General features: G+C 37.4%; 1 protein-coding gene across 1 annotated transcript; it reads right to left on the bottom strand.

Annotated features, from left to right (window-relative positions):
• Positions 1-1,369: 1,369 nt before the first annotated feature.
• Positions 1,370-5,553, bottom strand: LOC114544375. Its single transcript, XM_028563032.1, has 7 exons — positions 5,393-5,553; positions 4,300-4,435; positions 3,949-4,133; positions 3,084-3,308; positions 2,624-2,924; positions 2,056-2,166; positions 1,370-1,639 (listed from the first exon to the last, which is right to left on the bottom strand). Exons 1-7 carry the CDS (start codon positions 5,456-5,458, stop codon positions 1,443-1,445), a joined length of 1,221 nt encoding a protein of 406 aa, XP_028418833.1. The 5' UTR covers positions 5,459-5,553; the 3' UTR covers positions 1,370-1,442.
• Between the last annotated feature and the right edge of the window lie 11,076 nt (positions 5,554-16,629).

Genomic DNA, 16,629 nt, shown 5'->3' on the forward strand with positions numbered 1-16,629 from the left:
TGAAGCTAACTTCTTTAAAAACTTCAGAACTCGCGAAAAAAATAGAAAATGTCTTCAAATAAATTTATTAAGTTGTCTTAATTGATTTTTCGCCAGTTTTAAAACTGAAGTTTGGCTTGAAACATTTATATCTCACTGAATATAAGGTGAAAGATCTAGCACTGTATACCAAAATTGAAGTTAGCATTTTCTTAATACTATAAAACTTATTTGAAAGCCATACCTGGTATAGTTTTTACATCATATTAAATCAAACACCGGTACTTTTTTTGAGACACCCGGTATTATATATATTATACATATTATATACATTACTGCAAAGTGATATGTTAAATTTTCGTTGCAAGGTACAATCCTTTGGACCCATTTTCCTCCTTATCATTCGTAATCATGTAGCCACAAAACACAAAGAAAGATGGAAGTAAGTCGACGATACCAGTCTCTCCGAAACAATTGGGGAATGTGCTCACAGCAATATGCTGTCTATTATCGATGAAATTGACGATTGGTGCACAGAAAATGATATGGTCCTAAATCACTCCAAGTGCAAAGACCGAATTATCTGATTTGCTAAAGACACGCCGAATTTCCAGCGTTTGTTCATTAAGGTTCAACGTGCACCTCTTTATTTTTCGTGCTATATTAAATAATCTAAAGTCTCAAAGAAACTTTTCTCTAAATCCCTAAAGCTTAAAATAAGTATAATCTACGTAATAATAAATATCTTGATTTAATTTTGTAGAACTAGTCGGTTTCCTAATTTGTTTATGCTGTCCAGTATCGTAGTCCATGTCGTAGTCTCTATCATGTTAATTTTTAATATATAATGTTGTGTAATAGTTTTGAATGTATATCAGGTTAGTAAGAAAATTCTGCATGTACAATTCAACATCCTACGTAGCTGCCATTCAGATTTGTTTTAATAAAACTCCAAACTCCATAATGTTTAATGCTTACAGCTTACTGTATAGGGTTTTTCATGTTTTTGGGACAGGACTTTCAAGTTACGACCGTTTTCTAAAATCTTTTGAACGAACATTTGAAGCGTCTACCGTTTACGCGAACTAACCAACGACAACGGTTAGTAAATAGTAACAAACTAACGAAGTTAATCGACAGCATTAACGTGTGTTTTCCCGTGGAAGATCACAAACACAAAATAGAAAATATTTTTAGAGAATGTAATATTGTTTGTAATATATAAAAAAGTAATATTGTAATTTAGGTTGCATATATGGATTTATGTTCTACGCTTTACTAAGATTTATCTTACTTTGCCTAGAACAATTAAGTTCCTTTTGTTCCTAAACTTAGTAAACTACACTGCAACAAATCCATGAGTGCAAGTTGTTTTAATAAAAATGCTAATGGTAAACAATACACTTCTTATTAACTTCATCTATCAAATTATAATGATTGACCGTTGTCCGTTGTGGTTCCCGTCACTGCACGAACGGTATTCCAAAAAGAGCTTCTAAAGCATCGACCAGCAATTTGAGCCGCTGAAAATCCAAAGAATGAAACGTCCAAAGCCCGCCGTTTTTGGTCAACATACAAGTGAGGAAATCAATGAAAGGATTGTTGCCATGGCGTTTACGGATTTCATCAACATGCCTACCAGGCATGATGTTTGTCAAATCTTAAAAAGTAAAGTAATCACATGAATATGCATGCAATACTCTATCAACCTAAAAATCGTCTTTTGTTTATGTTTTGATCTAATGAGGGTAACAGGGCGGTATTCAAAAGAAAAAATCTTTGACCAACTATTACAACACATAATAATGAACGCCACAAAGAAGACATAATTGAGGCCTCAAAGAAGGGTGTCTTTGTGGACGAAAGAGCAACATCTTGGGAGCTATACAGTGTGCGGTGCGGGGTGGCACCCGGCCCTCGACTATGTCGTTCCTTTTGACACTGCGGCTGTATTTCAATGAACTGAAATCCAACCTCTATTTAATTCGATAATTTTCAAGATACTAATAATTTTTCTCATTCAGATCAAAAGTTTATATTGGCCCAAAAGGTTGGTATTCGTAATCTGGGGCTTACCTTTGATAAAAAATTTTCGTACTGTAAACAATCCTAAGGATTTATATTCAAAATTAAACACTGTTTCTTCGGAATCTAACTGGAGAGTGCCTTTCACCCATTTTGAGAAACCTAGATGCAAAACAAATAAATTAACGATTTAAGATGTGTCGCATGTGCGAAGTCACGCTGTAAAAGTGACCAAACAAAAGGCTCCTTAAAAATGGTTTCAAAATGGGGCTTTAAAATAGCCGTACAATATTTGACCCCTATAATTAAGAATAGGATTCCCCAGCTCGATTGCCGATGCTTTCGCAGCTATATTTCTTCAGAAGCACGTTACCCAATAAAAATATTTTGCTTAATATTCTTGTATGTTTGCATGGCCGGTGACAGTCGTTAAGTAATTTAGCTTGTAGGTACACTACGTAAGTATTTAATACTGCAAAGCTTTCGGACCGTTAATTGCAGGTAATTAATTTCAGGTAATTGCACTGATGAAGGCCCGGCCGGTTCAACGGACCGAAAGCTTTGCAGTGTTAAATACTCACGTGTTGCACCAAGCTAAATTACTTAATATTTTGCTTACTTGAAAGCATCCAGATAACAATTCCTTGCTTTAGAAATTCCACCAATTTCTCTTCACGCCTTGTTCTTACAGCCTGGAAATTGTGGTGTAGAGATTTGGAAAGGTAGCTCATTGCTGCTGTTGTCATTATCATGGATCCACACGTTTCTCCACTAGCTCCATCTCGTACTTTTAGATGACTTCCAGGGGCGTAAAGGAAATCCATTCTCTCAACTAACGTTTTCCATATCTCTGGCTTGCTAAGAGAGAATGACTTAGTTTCGTCACAGCAAACGAATGTCAATACCCCGTCATAGGATACCTTTAAAAAGAGAAATTCTAATTCATCGGTCCCTTAGGTACACACTATTGAGTATTTAATAATTATTGCCAAAAGACAAGAAAATCGGTCGTTACAATGTAAATGTCAAGCAATTCTTCCTTGTTGATAAAATACCATGATAAACTGAATGTTATATACCTTAGAAGGCTGCCAATCTAAATGAGCTTCAGCAGCAGATCTGACTTCGTACTTAGTTGTCTCAATTCTTTCTTTCAAACGAAGCACAATATTCTTTTCAGCAGCTTCATCCTCCAAAACATCAATAACCTTTTCCTGATGTTGCAATTCCTCGTAATAATCATTGACGTCATGTTTACTCTTACCCATTTCGACGAAAGCAATTTTTTCGAGCAGTCGTCTTGTCTGAGAAGGAATTTATACAATGTAACATGTATCAGCATTTTCTGTTCGCCCAACCGTGCATAATTATTTACGACAAAGAAAAAACAAAAAACCAAAGCAGTGATCTGTTCATGTTTTGGGACAAAGGTAAAGCATTGGTTTATCAAAATTTCTTTTAGTGTTCAAAATTCATTCATCCTGAGTAAACAGTTTGAATTCTCATTAAACAACATACTTAATCATTATCGAAATAACGAAACCAATCGAAAAATATATTTAGGGCTTGGATTCTCGAAGTGTACAAAGAACCACTATGAAACTCAATTTTTAAAAAGAGAAACCAATCCGTCACCGGGTTGAACATCAAAAAAAGCCACCCAAAATGAGCATAATTGGAAAAATTTTTGTTTCCAAAATATTGAAAAATTGTATATTAATTAACAAAGCTTCCCATTTTAACAATTTTAGGATGGTTTGTTAAATATTTTACTTAAAATTTTTCTAGTTTCAAAATTAATTCAAAGCAAAAGTTCAACGGATGTTTCTCAAACACAGGATCCACTTTGCCAAACATAGAAACTAATTGAAAAACAAGAATAAAAATAACTATATAACTATTTTCCCCGTTGAGTAATATAGGAAAATTTATATTTTTCTTTACCACATATTTTTCCGTTGACTTTAAGGTTAACTCGGTGGTCTTTCGCATCAATTCTTTACCGTTTGTTAGGGCTTTAGGGTGCCATGCGAACGTATCCACCATGAACACCATTGCAACAGTTTCACCATTTCTTTTCAGCTCACTCGCCATTTCGTAAGCCAACAGACCGCCGAACGAGTAGCCAGCTGAAAATGCGTTTCAAAAATCGTGGGCATGAGCGAGCATCCAGCTACAATAACTGACGTAACTGATGTAACTAAAAGACCCCTCTTGAATGACACGATACGGTAAAATTTATTATTTTTAATTTCTAGTTGGTAACAATATAGTTTTCATATAATTTGTTCTTACCAAGATAAAATGGACCTTCAGGCTGGATTTTTTTTATTAAATCTACATATCTACGAGCGAGTGTCAGCACCGTTCCATATTCACTCCTCTCAAATGACGTATCGTCCACTCCAATACCATATAATGCAACATGTGCCTGAAAAAAATAATAACTGATGAACGAATGCCATCACTCTATACCAGATGCAAGCATTAAATAATTTAATTTGTGAAATGATGGAGAATCACTTCATATGTACATATAATAATTGCGTATATCCCCTGAACTTGCATTTTAGATAGATAGGATAGATTTAGACACTGCCTTAATTCATGTAATACAGCGTAACTTACTGCGGTAAAGTGTTTTTAAACCACGTATAATTTTTTATTTACCTATAATTTTTTATTTCTATCAATCAGGGCATAAAAATGCCTCGAGATTTGCAGTTTTATATGGTTTTTCGTCAAACCCAGCGTAAGGTCGTAATTGATATTATTATTGATTGATAACTTTATGCATCTTAATTGATACAAGTTTGGTTCTACCTAGATTCTGATTGGGTAAGAGCCTACAGACAATTTTCACTGACTTGTCACTTACAACGACATTAAACAATTATTAGCTTCGCTTCGGCAGATAGCATTGGCCTTGGTCCAAATATTTCTTGTTATTATACATTATAGTAGTAAAAGCAATTTGACTGGCTAATAGTTGACAGATAAATCGCGCAATCACGCAAAATTCAGTTATCTGCTAGCAGATAACTGAGTTATCTGCTAGTGAGCCTGCGGTAGTTAACAAGCGGTTTCATTTGAATTCATTCGTTAATACTATGTTTATTATTCTTCAAATTTATAATAAAACAATTATTGAATTCGTTTTTGTGATATGCAGAGTTATCAAGGTCTCGGTAAGCGATAACGCTTACCCCGACCTTGATAACTCTGCATATCACAAAAACCTCATCCAATAATTGTTCAATATCATGCTCAGCGTCATGCAATAACTGTTAATAGTTTGTTTTTTTATCCATATATAATTTATGAATCTGATATAATAAGAATCTGATTTTTTACCCTGCAACCGGACCAAGTTGCTTGAAATCGTTACCTGTTTTTGGAAACCTTGCGCGAATGACGCTAGTCCAAGCGCCGACTTTTCGCTGGAGTGTGTCATAAATACTTTAACAAATACGTTATCTGGAGTATAAATTGGAATAACTTTCTCTGGATTTGAAGGAATATTTATGTTCTGCAGCTCAAGCCCATTGTTAATTCTTCCAATCTTAACTGTGTCATTGTAGTTAATTTCAGGTGAAATATTTTTTTATCTTCTTCATCGTTACTTGACAAACTTGGTTTCCTTTGCTTTACTTCTTCCGAGGATTCATTGTCCGCACTCGTCGATTCTACGTTTTCTATTTGTTCCAGAATATCATTAACGATTCTTAGACCATTCACATTTGGTTGGATAAAGTAATAAGCCTATATGTTGAGGAAAAACACCCGAATTAGCATTTCATCCATGCATAATTTTATTGGCGCTTAATTTAAATAAAACTTACATAGAGTGAAGGATGATATTATAAATATATTAGAGATAGCGTATTAATTTCATAAATGTGGTTAAATTATGCAAAATCGAGAGAAAATTGCTCGCTTTTGAGACAATTAGAACATTATCCCAACTTATATTTCGCTAAATGCTCGTGAAACGCTCTCGTTTAATAATTGTTAAGTGTCTACTCTTAATAGTGCGTGAATTTCTTTAAGAAATTAGTCGAAAAAGAAGGATAGGTGTTATGAGCTCGTATTGGAAGGAAAAAGATCGTGATTCTTACACACGAGTGCAATTTTCCGTCGTATAACTGATTAGTGCATCGTTTCATTAATAAGTAATAGCAAATTTGGTTTCTCCTACAATTATAGCTACACGAGTAAAAAAAAGCACTTTTGAGTATCTTATAACATTTTTGCTGGCTCATTGATCTCTTTTTTCATCAAGAGACTTACCTCAAATTTAGCCCCAATGTTGTTTTCAATTCGATGTTTCATATTTGTTGCAGCAATTGAATCGATTCCAAACTTGTACAGACCGATGTTTAAGTCCACTTCAGAGGCCTCACTACCTGACCACGAACTGAGCAAACGCCTAATGAAATCTTGAACTTTTTGAATTCTCAAATCCAACGGTAGTAGTGCTAGGCTCTCCAATGTCATTAAATTGTCCAAGACTACCAGCGTTTCTTCTCGTTTCCATTGGAACCTCAGAGAATTATGAGTTCTAAGATAAACTTGCCAATTCACAGGAGATATGCAAACTTGAGCTTCGTTAAAATTTTTAAGAATGATGCGTTCCATAAACTCAGTTGCTGAAAAAATATAGACCTGAAAAATCATTGCCAAGTGGGTGAATAATTATGTATACTTATAACCAATACAATGTTGCGACAATATTTTTGTACCAAAAAATTTGCCACCGATTCAATTCTTTCTTATTGAGTAATTTCATAATGTGCCTAGCTTAATGGATTATTTTCTTGATTTGAAGTAGCTAGGAGTTCTGCAGGAATGTGTTTCAAGTTGTTATTCTGAATATACCTTGCGTATAGTGAAGAGCAAAAAATCCGTAGGTTTCCAGGACTGATGTGATATCTGCATTTCTTTCCAGTACTCCAGCACCACTGATCGGTCCCCAGTTAATAGACAAAGCAGGCAGGCCAAGCTTGTTTCGACGATATTCACATAGTTGGTCTAAAAATGTGTTAGCTGCAGCGTAAGATGCTTGCCCAACATTACCAAGAACTCCAGATATTGAGGAAAACATAATGAAGAAATCTAGATCCATCGAAAGACTGAGTTGGTGAAGGATAACACTTCCTATTAGAAAAATAAAAGATAGCTATATTAAGATATTTTTTAATTAAAAATGGTAATAGTACATGGTTTTCACAATTATTATACGAATTATAATAATATTATTACGGTATAAATGGGAATAGCAATAGACCGAGAATTGCCATATCATGCAAGCGAAATCGAATCGCGCATCGGGAAATTAACCAAAGGTGTGCACCACAACTCTCGGGAGACAAAACTGTCACTTAGAAAAATACGGTCACATACACATTTCAAATACAAGTATATTTTGCGCCAAAACACACTTGCGACGAAAAATAATAAAAAAACAAAAAAAAACAAGCGAATTTTCAACTCCGTCGTTCACGCCGGAGTAATTAACAAATGTATTACAAAGAGATTATTGTTCATTATTGATAATTAACAAAGGCATAGTTCATTATTTATGGGTAAAGGCTTTCTTTAAGCACGATTAGCAGAGATCGTGGTAATTAAAAATAAAATTGTCGATCTAGGGTACAATTCAATAGCGTGAAGGGCTATAATGAAAAGACTTACCTTTCACCTTTGTCCCTACAACATTTCTGCATGTCTTCAAATCGGCTTTCTTGAGAAACTGGTCGGCCAATACCATAGCGGTAAAAACGATTCCAGCTACATCAGGTAGACTTTCTAGTTCGCTTCTAATGGCATTCATTTCATCCCAAGATGTGACGTCTGCTTGACGTAGAAGGATACGAGATCCAGTTTTCTTCTCTAATTGTTGGACCTCCGCAATCTTTTCGTCACTTGGTGGTGACCGCGCTGTACACATGACTGTTTTTGCCCCATTTTCAACCATCCATCTTGCGATTTGGAATCCAAAACCTCGAACCCCCCAATGACAAGATAAGTTCGATCATTTTTTAAACCATTGATGTCAAGAGGTAGATTATAGAAATCAACCTGCCCAGGAACTGTCTCTGGCTTCACAGAAATTATGTTTAAACCAAAGTTCCCTTTTCGTTCAACTTCAGGTAGGCATCGGTTATTGGATTCATCGCCACGTTGCATAACATCGTATATGCTCGATGCTTTTTGAGCTATATCTAGAAGCTTGTTCCAAAGCCCTTTCGCTTTCAAGACTGAATAACACGAATCCAATAGCATGGAAAAATCTGCAGAACTCTTAGTTATGTCTTGTAAACTAGTCAAAATAAAGCGAACATCTTTCACGTAAACCCATGAGTTAAGCATCATAATTTCGGCCCCGTCGAGGGTACATGTAATAACACTTGCTCCTTGTTTAAGATGTTTCAGTATTTCACCTGTGACATAAGTACTGCTTCTGCTCAGAAGGCAAACAGCATCAAAATCCTTACAGCTATTATCCTTATGTTCAGCTTTCGCTACTTCGTTTTCACTTACAACCAATAACTCTCCAAATCGATCTTTACTTGACGGATTGTGAACAAGACACACAACATTTATACCTACAGACGCGGCAACGCAAGCAAAAATGTAGCATACTTCTTCACTTTGATGATAGACAAGAACTTTCTTATCACCTTCTATGCCACAAAGAAGATTTGTGAGAATGTAGTAAGACATTGCCATGGGAAATCCAATGGACACAGCTTGTTGAGTGGTGAAAATGGCTTTTATCTCCGTGAAGCAGGTTTCCTCTGCGGCAACGTAACTTCCAAGATTATCAATTTTACAGATGCCCAACACAAAGGGATCATTGTTTGCCTCCAGTCCATTGCACATTTTCCCAGCAATTGAAATAAGATCGTTCGGTTTCAGATCTTTCCAATGCTTATGAAGAATAGGACAGGCATAGTAGACTTCAATTTCTCCAATCCGTTCTTTTGACCCTTTCTGTAGAAACCACTGACCTGACCAACTCGCCATCTTTACAGGCTTTAGTGCTCCATCTTCCCCTAAAGGTGATTCCCTTTTCGTACATTTGGACTCGTCAGGATCAAACTTTTGAATACGATTGACATACCGTTCACCATTTCTATATACAATCTCTTCTTCTAGCAATGTTTTTTCAATGTCTTGTGCAATTGCATGGAAATCTTCATCGCTAGGATTGGCCGGCAAATCAATCACAGAGGCAGTGGGGACAGTGATTTCTTCTGAGAAGGTTCTTCTAAATCCAAATACAGATCCAGACCATGGAAAAGTATCATCAGAACTTCGTTCTAGTTGAGGAATTGAAATCACTCCTGAAGTGATGAACACAAGCTGAATCTGTTTGAGAAACTCTTCTCTCTTTAAAATTTCTTGAGAAATCAAAAGACAGCTCTCAAACGCAGAGCTATGAGCAGCATCAAAGTTGCGCGTATCGATATTGAATTTGCTTGCATCCACAGGCCAGAAATTGATCACCATTAGCTTTTGATTAGCTTCTATTTTCCCCAATACTTTATCTAGCGATCGGGAAAATGCATCACGAGATTCATCTGAGGTATCTTGTTTGTCAACAAAATGAACACTTCCGCTTTGCAGGACATGCTGTGCAAATCGTTCAGCAAATTTACTTTGGTCTCTCAGAATCAGCCAAACGTAATGCTCACGAACTTTTGAAGAGCCAGACGCCAACTGCTGCCAACCAAATGTGAACACTGCGTTATCAAATTTCACTTCCTCTCGATCTGACAGTATTTCTTCTATAGTAAACTGGTCAATAATCATCAAAGCACGGCCACACTGATCCAAAAGGAAAATGTTAAACGCCTCTCCTTTTTCTGATTCTACGATCTTTGCGTGAGCATAAAACTGCTGCGTGCACGTCGTCTGTTTCAAAATGTTGATGCGTTTAATCTCCTTTGGCACAGCTTTAACGACAGATTTGATGTCCAACAGAATGGTTGTCTGTAAACATGCATCAATCACCGAAGGATGCAAGACATATTCTTCTGTATTAGCGATTTCTTCAGTCGGACATATGAGAGAAAGGGCTTCATTGCCACTGGACCACGCCCTGACTATCAAGTCAAACTGAGGACCGAATGCGAAACCCGCAGTTTCACGAGCTTTAAGAAAATCTGCCCTTGACCATTCTTCCATTGAAGATTTAAGAATTTCAATATCGTACGGATTTCCTTTCTGGGAGACTTCTAAAATGAAAAAGCTTTGAATAAGCGTTAAATGAAGATAAGCACTGCGCTTTCTACCTGGACACGACGCCTTGTAGCAATTATGGCGTCGTTTAGGTGCAACCCAGAAGTTATAATAATATAGCTGTCATTATTTAGTATTTTTAATGATATGGCTATCAGCCATATACGACGAGATCGAGCGAGTAGTTTTTTATATATACTACATAATATATAGCTACCATAAATACCATTTTATAAGCGAAATAGACATTGCATGAAAACATAACTATAGATGGGCAATTGATGAAACTATGCACACCATTTACAAAGCCTTAATTAAACCATATTTTGATTATTGTTCCCCTCTTTGGGACAACTGTGGGCTGTTACTAAAAAAAAGTGGGAAAGTGGATGCAAAAATCTCAAAACTAAATATAAGTCTAGCAAAGCAGTTCTCGTACATAATATTCTAAAAACGGTACTGCCCCATGCCTTCGCAAATCCTTTTCTGAGCGAAGTGTAAATGAAAATGGTTATAAACTGAGAAATTACAATACTGATTTCTTAATTCTGAGACCTAAGAAAGAGTTTCTCCAAATAAATTTTAAATATATAGGAGCTGTATTATGGAACTGTCTTTAGCATGAAGCTAAGTCTGCTCAATCAATTCGCTATTTCAAGAGGCTCATAAACTCAGTGAAGCAGGCCGATCTATATTTATTGTGTCAACACTTATTTGTATATATTATAGCTCATAATTCTATTTGTATATGTCATAGCTCATAGTGTAATTAAGTAGACGCCCCCGTGGAAATCAGTGGTAACTGACGGGACTAGTGTCTGTAAATAACATTTAATAATAATAAAATTGATTTCATTTCAGTCAATCTTTCGCTGAATGATTTCACTAAATGATTTTCACTAAATATATATTACATTAAAACATCCGGCTTCGCATCGCGATTTAAATATTATAAAATGCTCCCTCTCGTGTTTTAAATAGTTACCTATACATCACTATCACGCTTTGAGGTTATGATCACTATCACGCAAGATTAATATCACTGCATGCATACTGCATAAGTGTCTATACCATGGTTGCGATGTTTGAATAGATCAAAAGTTTAAGGTATTTTAAAAAACTGTCCAATCACATTTTGTTATGGAAAACTTTTGATGGATTTATTAGCATTTAAATATACCGGACATCATGTCAAATTGGGAATTGCAAATCAGTTTTCTTTTGTTGAATTAAGTTGCACAAAATTCCTTATTTGACGTAATGAAATTCCTTATTTGACGTCATTCCTTATTTGACACTAATAAATCCTAAATTTTTCAATAATAAAATGCATTGCAAAGTTTTTTTTTGAAACACTGTACATTAAACTTTGGTATAGGCATTATATTTATACAATTTAGCTAGTCTTATATCACTATCATTTGCGTACGCCGTTCAAAATATTTGCTAGAAATGTATTCGGTTTACCTTTCGATCTATATCCATCATCAATACCAATCTGAATGGAACCCTGAGAGACAGTTAATTCTCGCTCGTCGCTTTCCACTGCAGAGATCTGAAATGATTTATTTCCACCAAGGGATTTTTCAGGTAGAAGACGTGTTCTTATCTTGTGCGAGTCATTCTCGGATATGGACAGTAGACTATCGAAACTGATGTTTCGAACATCAGGCGCTGCCCGTGGAGACAAGTGCAAGGACATAGCAAATACAATCTCTATATAAACAGCGGCAGGTATCAAGGGGTTTGAAGATTGAGAAAATTTATGATCCTGGAGATACGAAACATCGTGCAAATTGATTTCAGATTCCCAAGCCAGCAAACCACTGAACGTTTCCGTCGGGACTACTTTACCAAGAAGGGGATGGAATTTGGTGGTTTTCTTATTTTCTTCATTAGTCTTGTGCTCATCGTAAAATGTAACACATTCTGGTGGATGCGATTCGCGGTACCAATACTTTGTTTCTTGCCAAGGATATGTTGGACGGGGGAAAAATGTTTTCGATCCCGAGCCTTGCACTTTGTTCCAAGATAAGGGAACACCATTTGCGAAGAGGCGAGCCACGCAGTTTTGAAGAAATGATAAGTGCTGGCTTTTCACTGATTGTTTTGGTAGAGTTTGAACCACAACGACGTCGTTTGAACGTAGAGAATCTGACGGATGATTGTGAGACCAAGTCTGACGAACATGGTATGAAAGCTGAGGTACTGCGTTTATTTCAATAAAGAACCGGTGACCATCCGAAAACATCTTTTTTAATACGGGCTCCAGTAAAACCGCTTGTCGGATGTTACGCCACCAATGGTCAAGTGATAAGAGATTACCGGGCAACTTAGTGCCGGTAACAGTTGAATAAAATGGCACATTGCTTGAAGTTTCACAAACTTTGAAATCCTTTGTGAGATTAAGGAATGCTTGCTTTATTTCATCCATTTCTCTACTATGGTATGCTCGAGTCGTAGTAAGTTTCTTCCAAAAAAGATTGCTTCTTTCACTGGACACATGGTTTTCCACCAGCTCCATTGACCTTTTGCTACCAGATAACACAACATTACCTGGGCTATTCACGGCGGCAACGTCGACCTCATTTGTCAGTTGAAGATCTTGCAGCATATGTCGAGCTTCCTTTTCTGTCATCCCAATGGCAGCCATACATCCTGTTGGTGAACATTTCTCGTGAAGTTGAGAGCGAAACAAAACCAACTGCAAAGCTTTATTCAAATTTAATGCTCCAGATGCCCAGGCTGCAGATATTTCTCCAAGACTATGACCAATAACCGCGGACGGTAAAACACCCCATGATTTTAGTAGCTCGGTTAAAGCAAAATGTATGGCAAACAGAGCCGTCTGTCCGATTGGTTTTCATGAATTCGCGACGTTTCTGCGGGTTTCTTGAGCTCAGAAATCAAGGACCAGGGGGCTTGGTATTGTTTAAGGAGTGCGTCAATTTTTTCAATGCTTTCCTTGAACTTTGACTCATGAACTAGCATTTCTCTTGCCATACCATACCACTGTGCACCTTGACCACCATAGAGGAATACGACTTCACGACGCGGCTTAGTGACGGCCCCTGTAGCCACCAATCTTCCCATCCGTTTTCCTGATCAGAGAACATATCTAATGCCTTAGCTGCATCTTGAAATGAATAAAGCTAACCGCCAAGCGATAAAGTTGCATTGTGTACCTTTCGTTGAGGGAATAACAAATATTATCTTTAAGAAGTTCGTCGTCATCAGGCTTTATCTTTAGCGATAAGGACACCTTTTTAGCCATTGCTCTCAATGCTTCTTTCGACGCTGCCGACAATGTTAGAACTCTGTTGGATGAATTTCTGCTTGGGATTATAGTTGGCTTTGTAGTTACTTCCCTAATGATTGCATGGGCATTTGCGCCGCCGAATCCATACGAAGATACCGCGGCGGTTCTCGGCTTATCATCCTCGGTTTTCCAAGTTTCATTGGAAACTTGAACCACCATTTTTCTTTCAGGCATCATGAGCTGTGGTTTAACTTGTTGAACATTAATAGTAGGAACAAATTGGCATGTTTTATCATCAGACATGTCTTGATTAGTCCAGCTAAACCTGCTGTTGACTCCGTATGGTTTACGTTTGATTTCACTGATCCTACACGAAGTAATCTTTTGCCACTATTGCCATAGACTGCTGATAGTGATCCCATTTCGACGACATCTCCAACGGCTGTACCGGTGCCATGTGCTTCCACGTATGTTATATCGTCCTTGGTCAGACCTGACTCTTGAAGAACTCTTAAAAAGAGCGGCTTGTGTTACCTGACTAGGTGCTGTCATTGGAATCGCTGTTTGGCCATCATTATTTGTTCCGCAAGCCAAGACCTCTGCATAGATATTATCTCTATCATCTAAGGCTGTTTGGGTAGGTTTTATTAAGATGCAGCTACACCTTCTCCTCGCCCATAGCCGTCACCTTTGATATCAAAACATTTGCAACGACCATCTTCGGCTAACAGCCCAGTTCTGCAGCATGCCGTGTGAAATTGGTTTCCAATGAGAATTATATTAGGGGCACAAACTATAGCTGCGTCACACTCGCCAGTTTGTAAGTGTTGAAATGCAATGTCCAAAGCAACCAAAGACGAGGAACAAGCAGTATCCAAAGCGATGCTAGGGCCAGTTAGGTTAGCGAAAAAGAAATGCGATTGGCTATAACTGACATAGAGCAGCCAGTTGACGAGAACTGATCAATCTTTCTAATATTCGAATGATCAAAAACCAGTGCACTATATTCCGTGCACATAGATCCAACATAAACGCCAGTTCGACATTGTTGTAAGTCCTCAAGGGGTATGCCAGCGTCTTCAATCGCTTCAAAGACAACTTGAAGAAGTATTCGCTGTTGGGGATCCATTGAACGGCTTTCGCTTGGAGATATTCCAAAAAATTGAGCATCAAATCCTGTAATATTTTCAAGAAATGCGCCGGTAAGGACGTAATGCTTCCCTGGTGTGTGCTTCCCTGGGTTAAACGAATCTGTGAACTCCCTTGCGTCTGGCCTGTTCATTGGATAAGAGCCAATACTACATCGCCCTTCCACCAACATATCCCAAAATGCATCTTTCGAGTTTGCACACCTGGAAAACGACAACTCATTCCGACAATGGCAATTGGATTGGACTGTTTGGTTTTTGCGTCTAATTCAGATAAACTCGGCTTGTATTTCTACTAGATTTGTATCTTTTCGTAATGTTGAACCACTTCATGATTGACAAGTCAAGGTTACTTTCACGAAGATTAAAGAGCTTTCCAAGTAGAGACAGGTACACAGGTAGTATCACCAAACCATGAAGTAAACCAAGAAAAACGATACCAACAAACATTTTGAAAAATGTCTGAAATACCATGGAGGAGGTAAATCCCGTTGGCATCATTCCAAGGAATGTGCTAAGCCCACCTAAAAACACTGCCGCCTACCTTGCTTAGAGCATCGATGACACGGAGTTCGGGAGTTGTTGCCCTGGAGAAACAAAGTGGAAAGCGACATGTGCGTTGTAATCTACAGAAAATCCCAAAGCCATAACAAGGTTGATCATAGAGATTGAGTTCAAAGAGACATTCCAGATGTACATCAGACCAAATAGTTCAAATATAAGAGCACCGAATCCCCATATAAGACAAAATATTACACAAAGTGATTAATAAACAACCACGATATCAAAATAATTGAAATTCCAGCAACAACCAAGTTCTGATGGTTTCATTAAGTACATGAGCATACTGTTCAAAGTATATAAAAGGCAAGGCAATAGCAAATGCACGAGCATCCGTGGACGGAGATCCTTTCGAATGCTCGCCATCATATTTCTTTGAAATTTGAGTCAGGATCACTTTTACAATATACTAGTATCCGTGAAGCCGTCAAATGAGTTTATCTTTCGAAAATTTTAGATCCTGGGCAAACCTTTGATACTCCGGGAGTGAAATAAACTCCTTCAAGTAGTGATGGAATATTCTCGTATCATCGATTTTGATGTTTCTATTCCGTGCCCACGACGTATATTGGGATACCACGATATCTTCTTGGAGAAAAATATTCGTTACTTTCAACTAGAGTTTCAACTTGGGAGTATATTTTCTGAATTTCAATACTCGAGTGATCAGTTTTTCTGGGAAAATTATGCTAACTTCGATATTAAGGTTAAAGTTTTCTTCATAAACATTTAGGAATTTTCGGAAATGTGAATCTTTCGTTGTTAACCACTTCCTGTTAAAACTTTCATCGAGGCCAAAGCGCCATAAATTCCAAAGCTAGGAGAAGTAGTGAACCTGAGAACACAAAGAACTTTTCCAACAGGAAGTAATTAGTTTTCCCCATGCTTTCATAACGTTGTCAAAGCCACTTCTCCGAATTCCAAAGCAACAATCAGTTGGAGGAGGACTCATTAGGCAAGGCAAGAAATCTCTGCGTCGAGCGTTGATTCTTTTAATATCGAACCACATGCAACCAACAAAAAATGTCAGCAACAGAATGAAAACAGATGAAATTGCAACAGCTGTGTAAGTGCAGAAAAGCCGAATCGAAGGGAAGATGGAACTACTGCTAACGGCAAATGCTACAAGATCAGTAAGGGTTGTCATGGTAATAGTTGGACCACTTCTAGCCATTGTCCCACTTAACATATGCATCGCAGGCAAATCTTGACGGATCATTTCATTAAGTTCGTGTAGAATAATAAAAACATCGTCTATGCCGATACTTACAACCAAGAACGGTAGAACACCAACCATGCTGATAAAGGGAACACCAACAATCATTAAGAAGCCAAGTGCACTCGTGACACCCAAGTAAATGGACAACAAGGCACCATATCCTAACAATTGATGACCAAAACGAGTATCAG

The sequence above is a fragment of the Dendronephthya gigantea genome, unplaced genomic scaffold, assembly GCF_004324835.1.
Source record: "Dendronephthya gigantea isolate DGI-Jeju-01 unplaced genomic scaffold, DenGig_1.0 000751R, whole genome shotgun sequence".
Lineage (NCBI taxonomy): Eukaryota > Metazoa > Cnidaria > Anthozoa > Malacalcyonacea > Nephtheidae > Dendronephthya > Dendronephthya gigantea.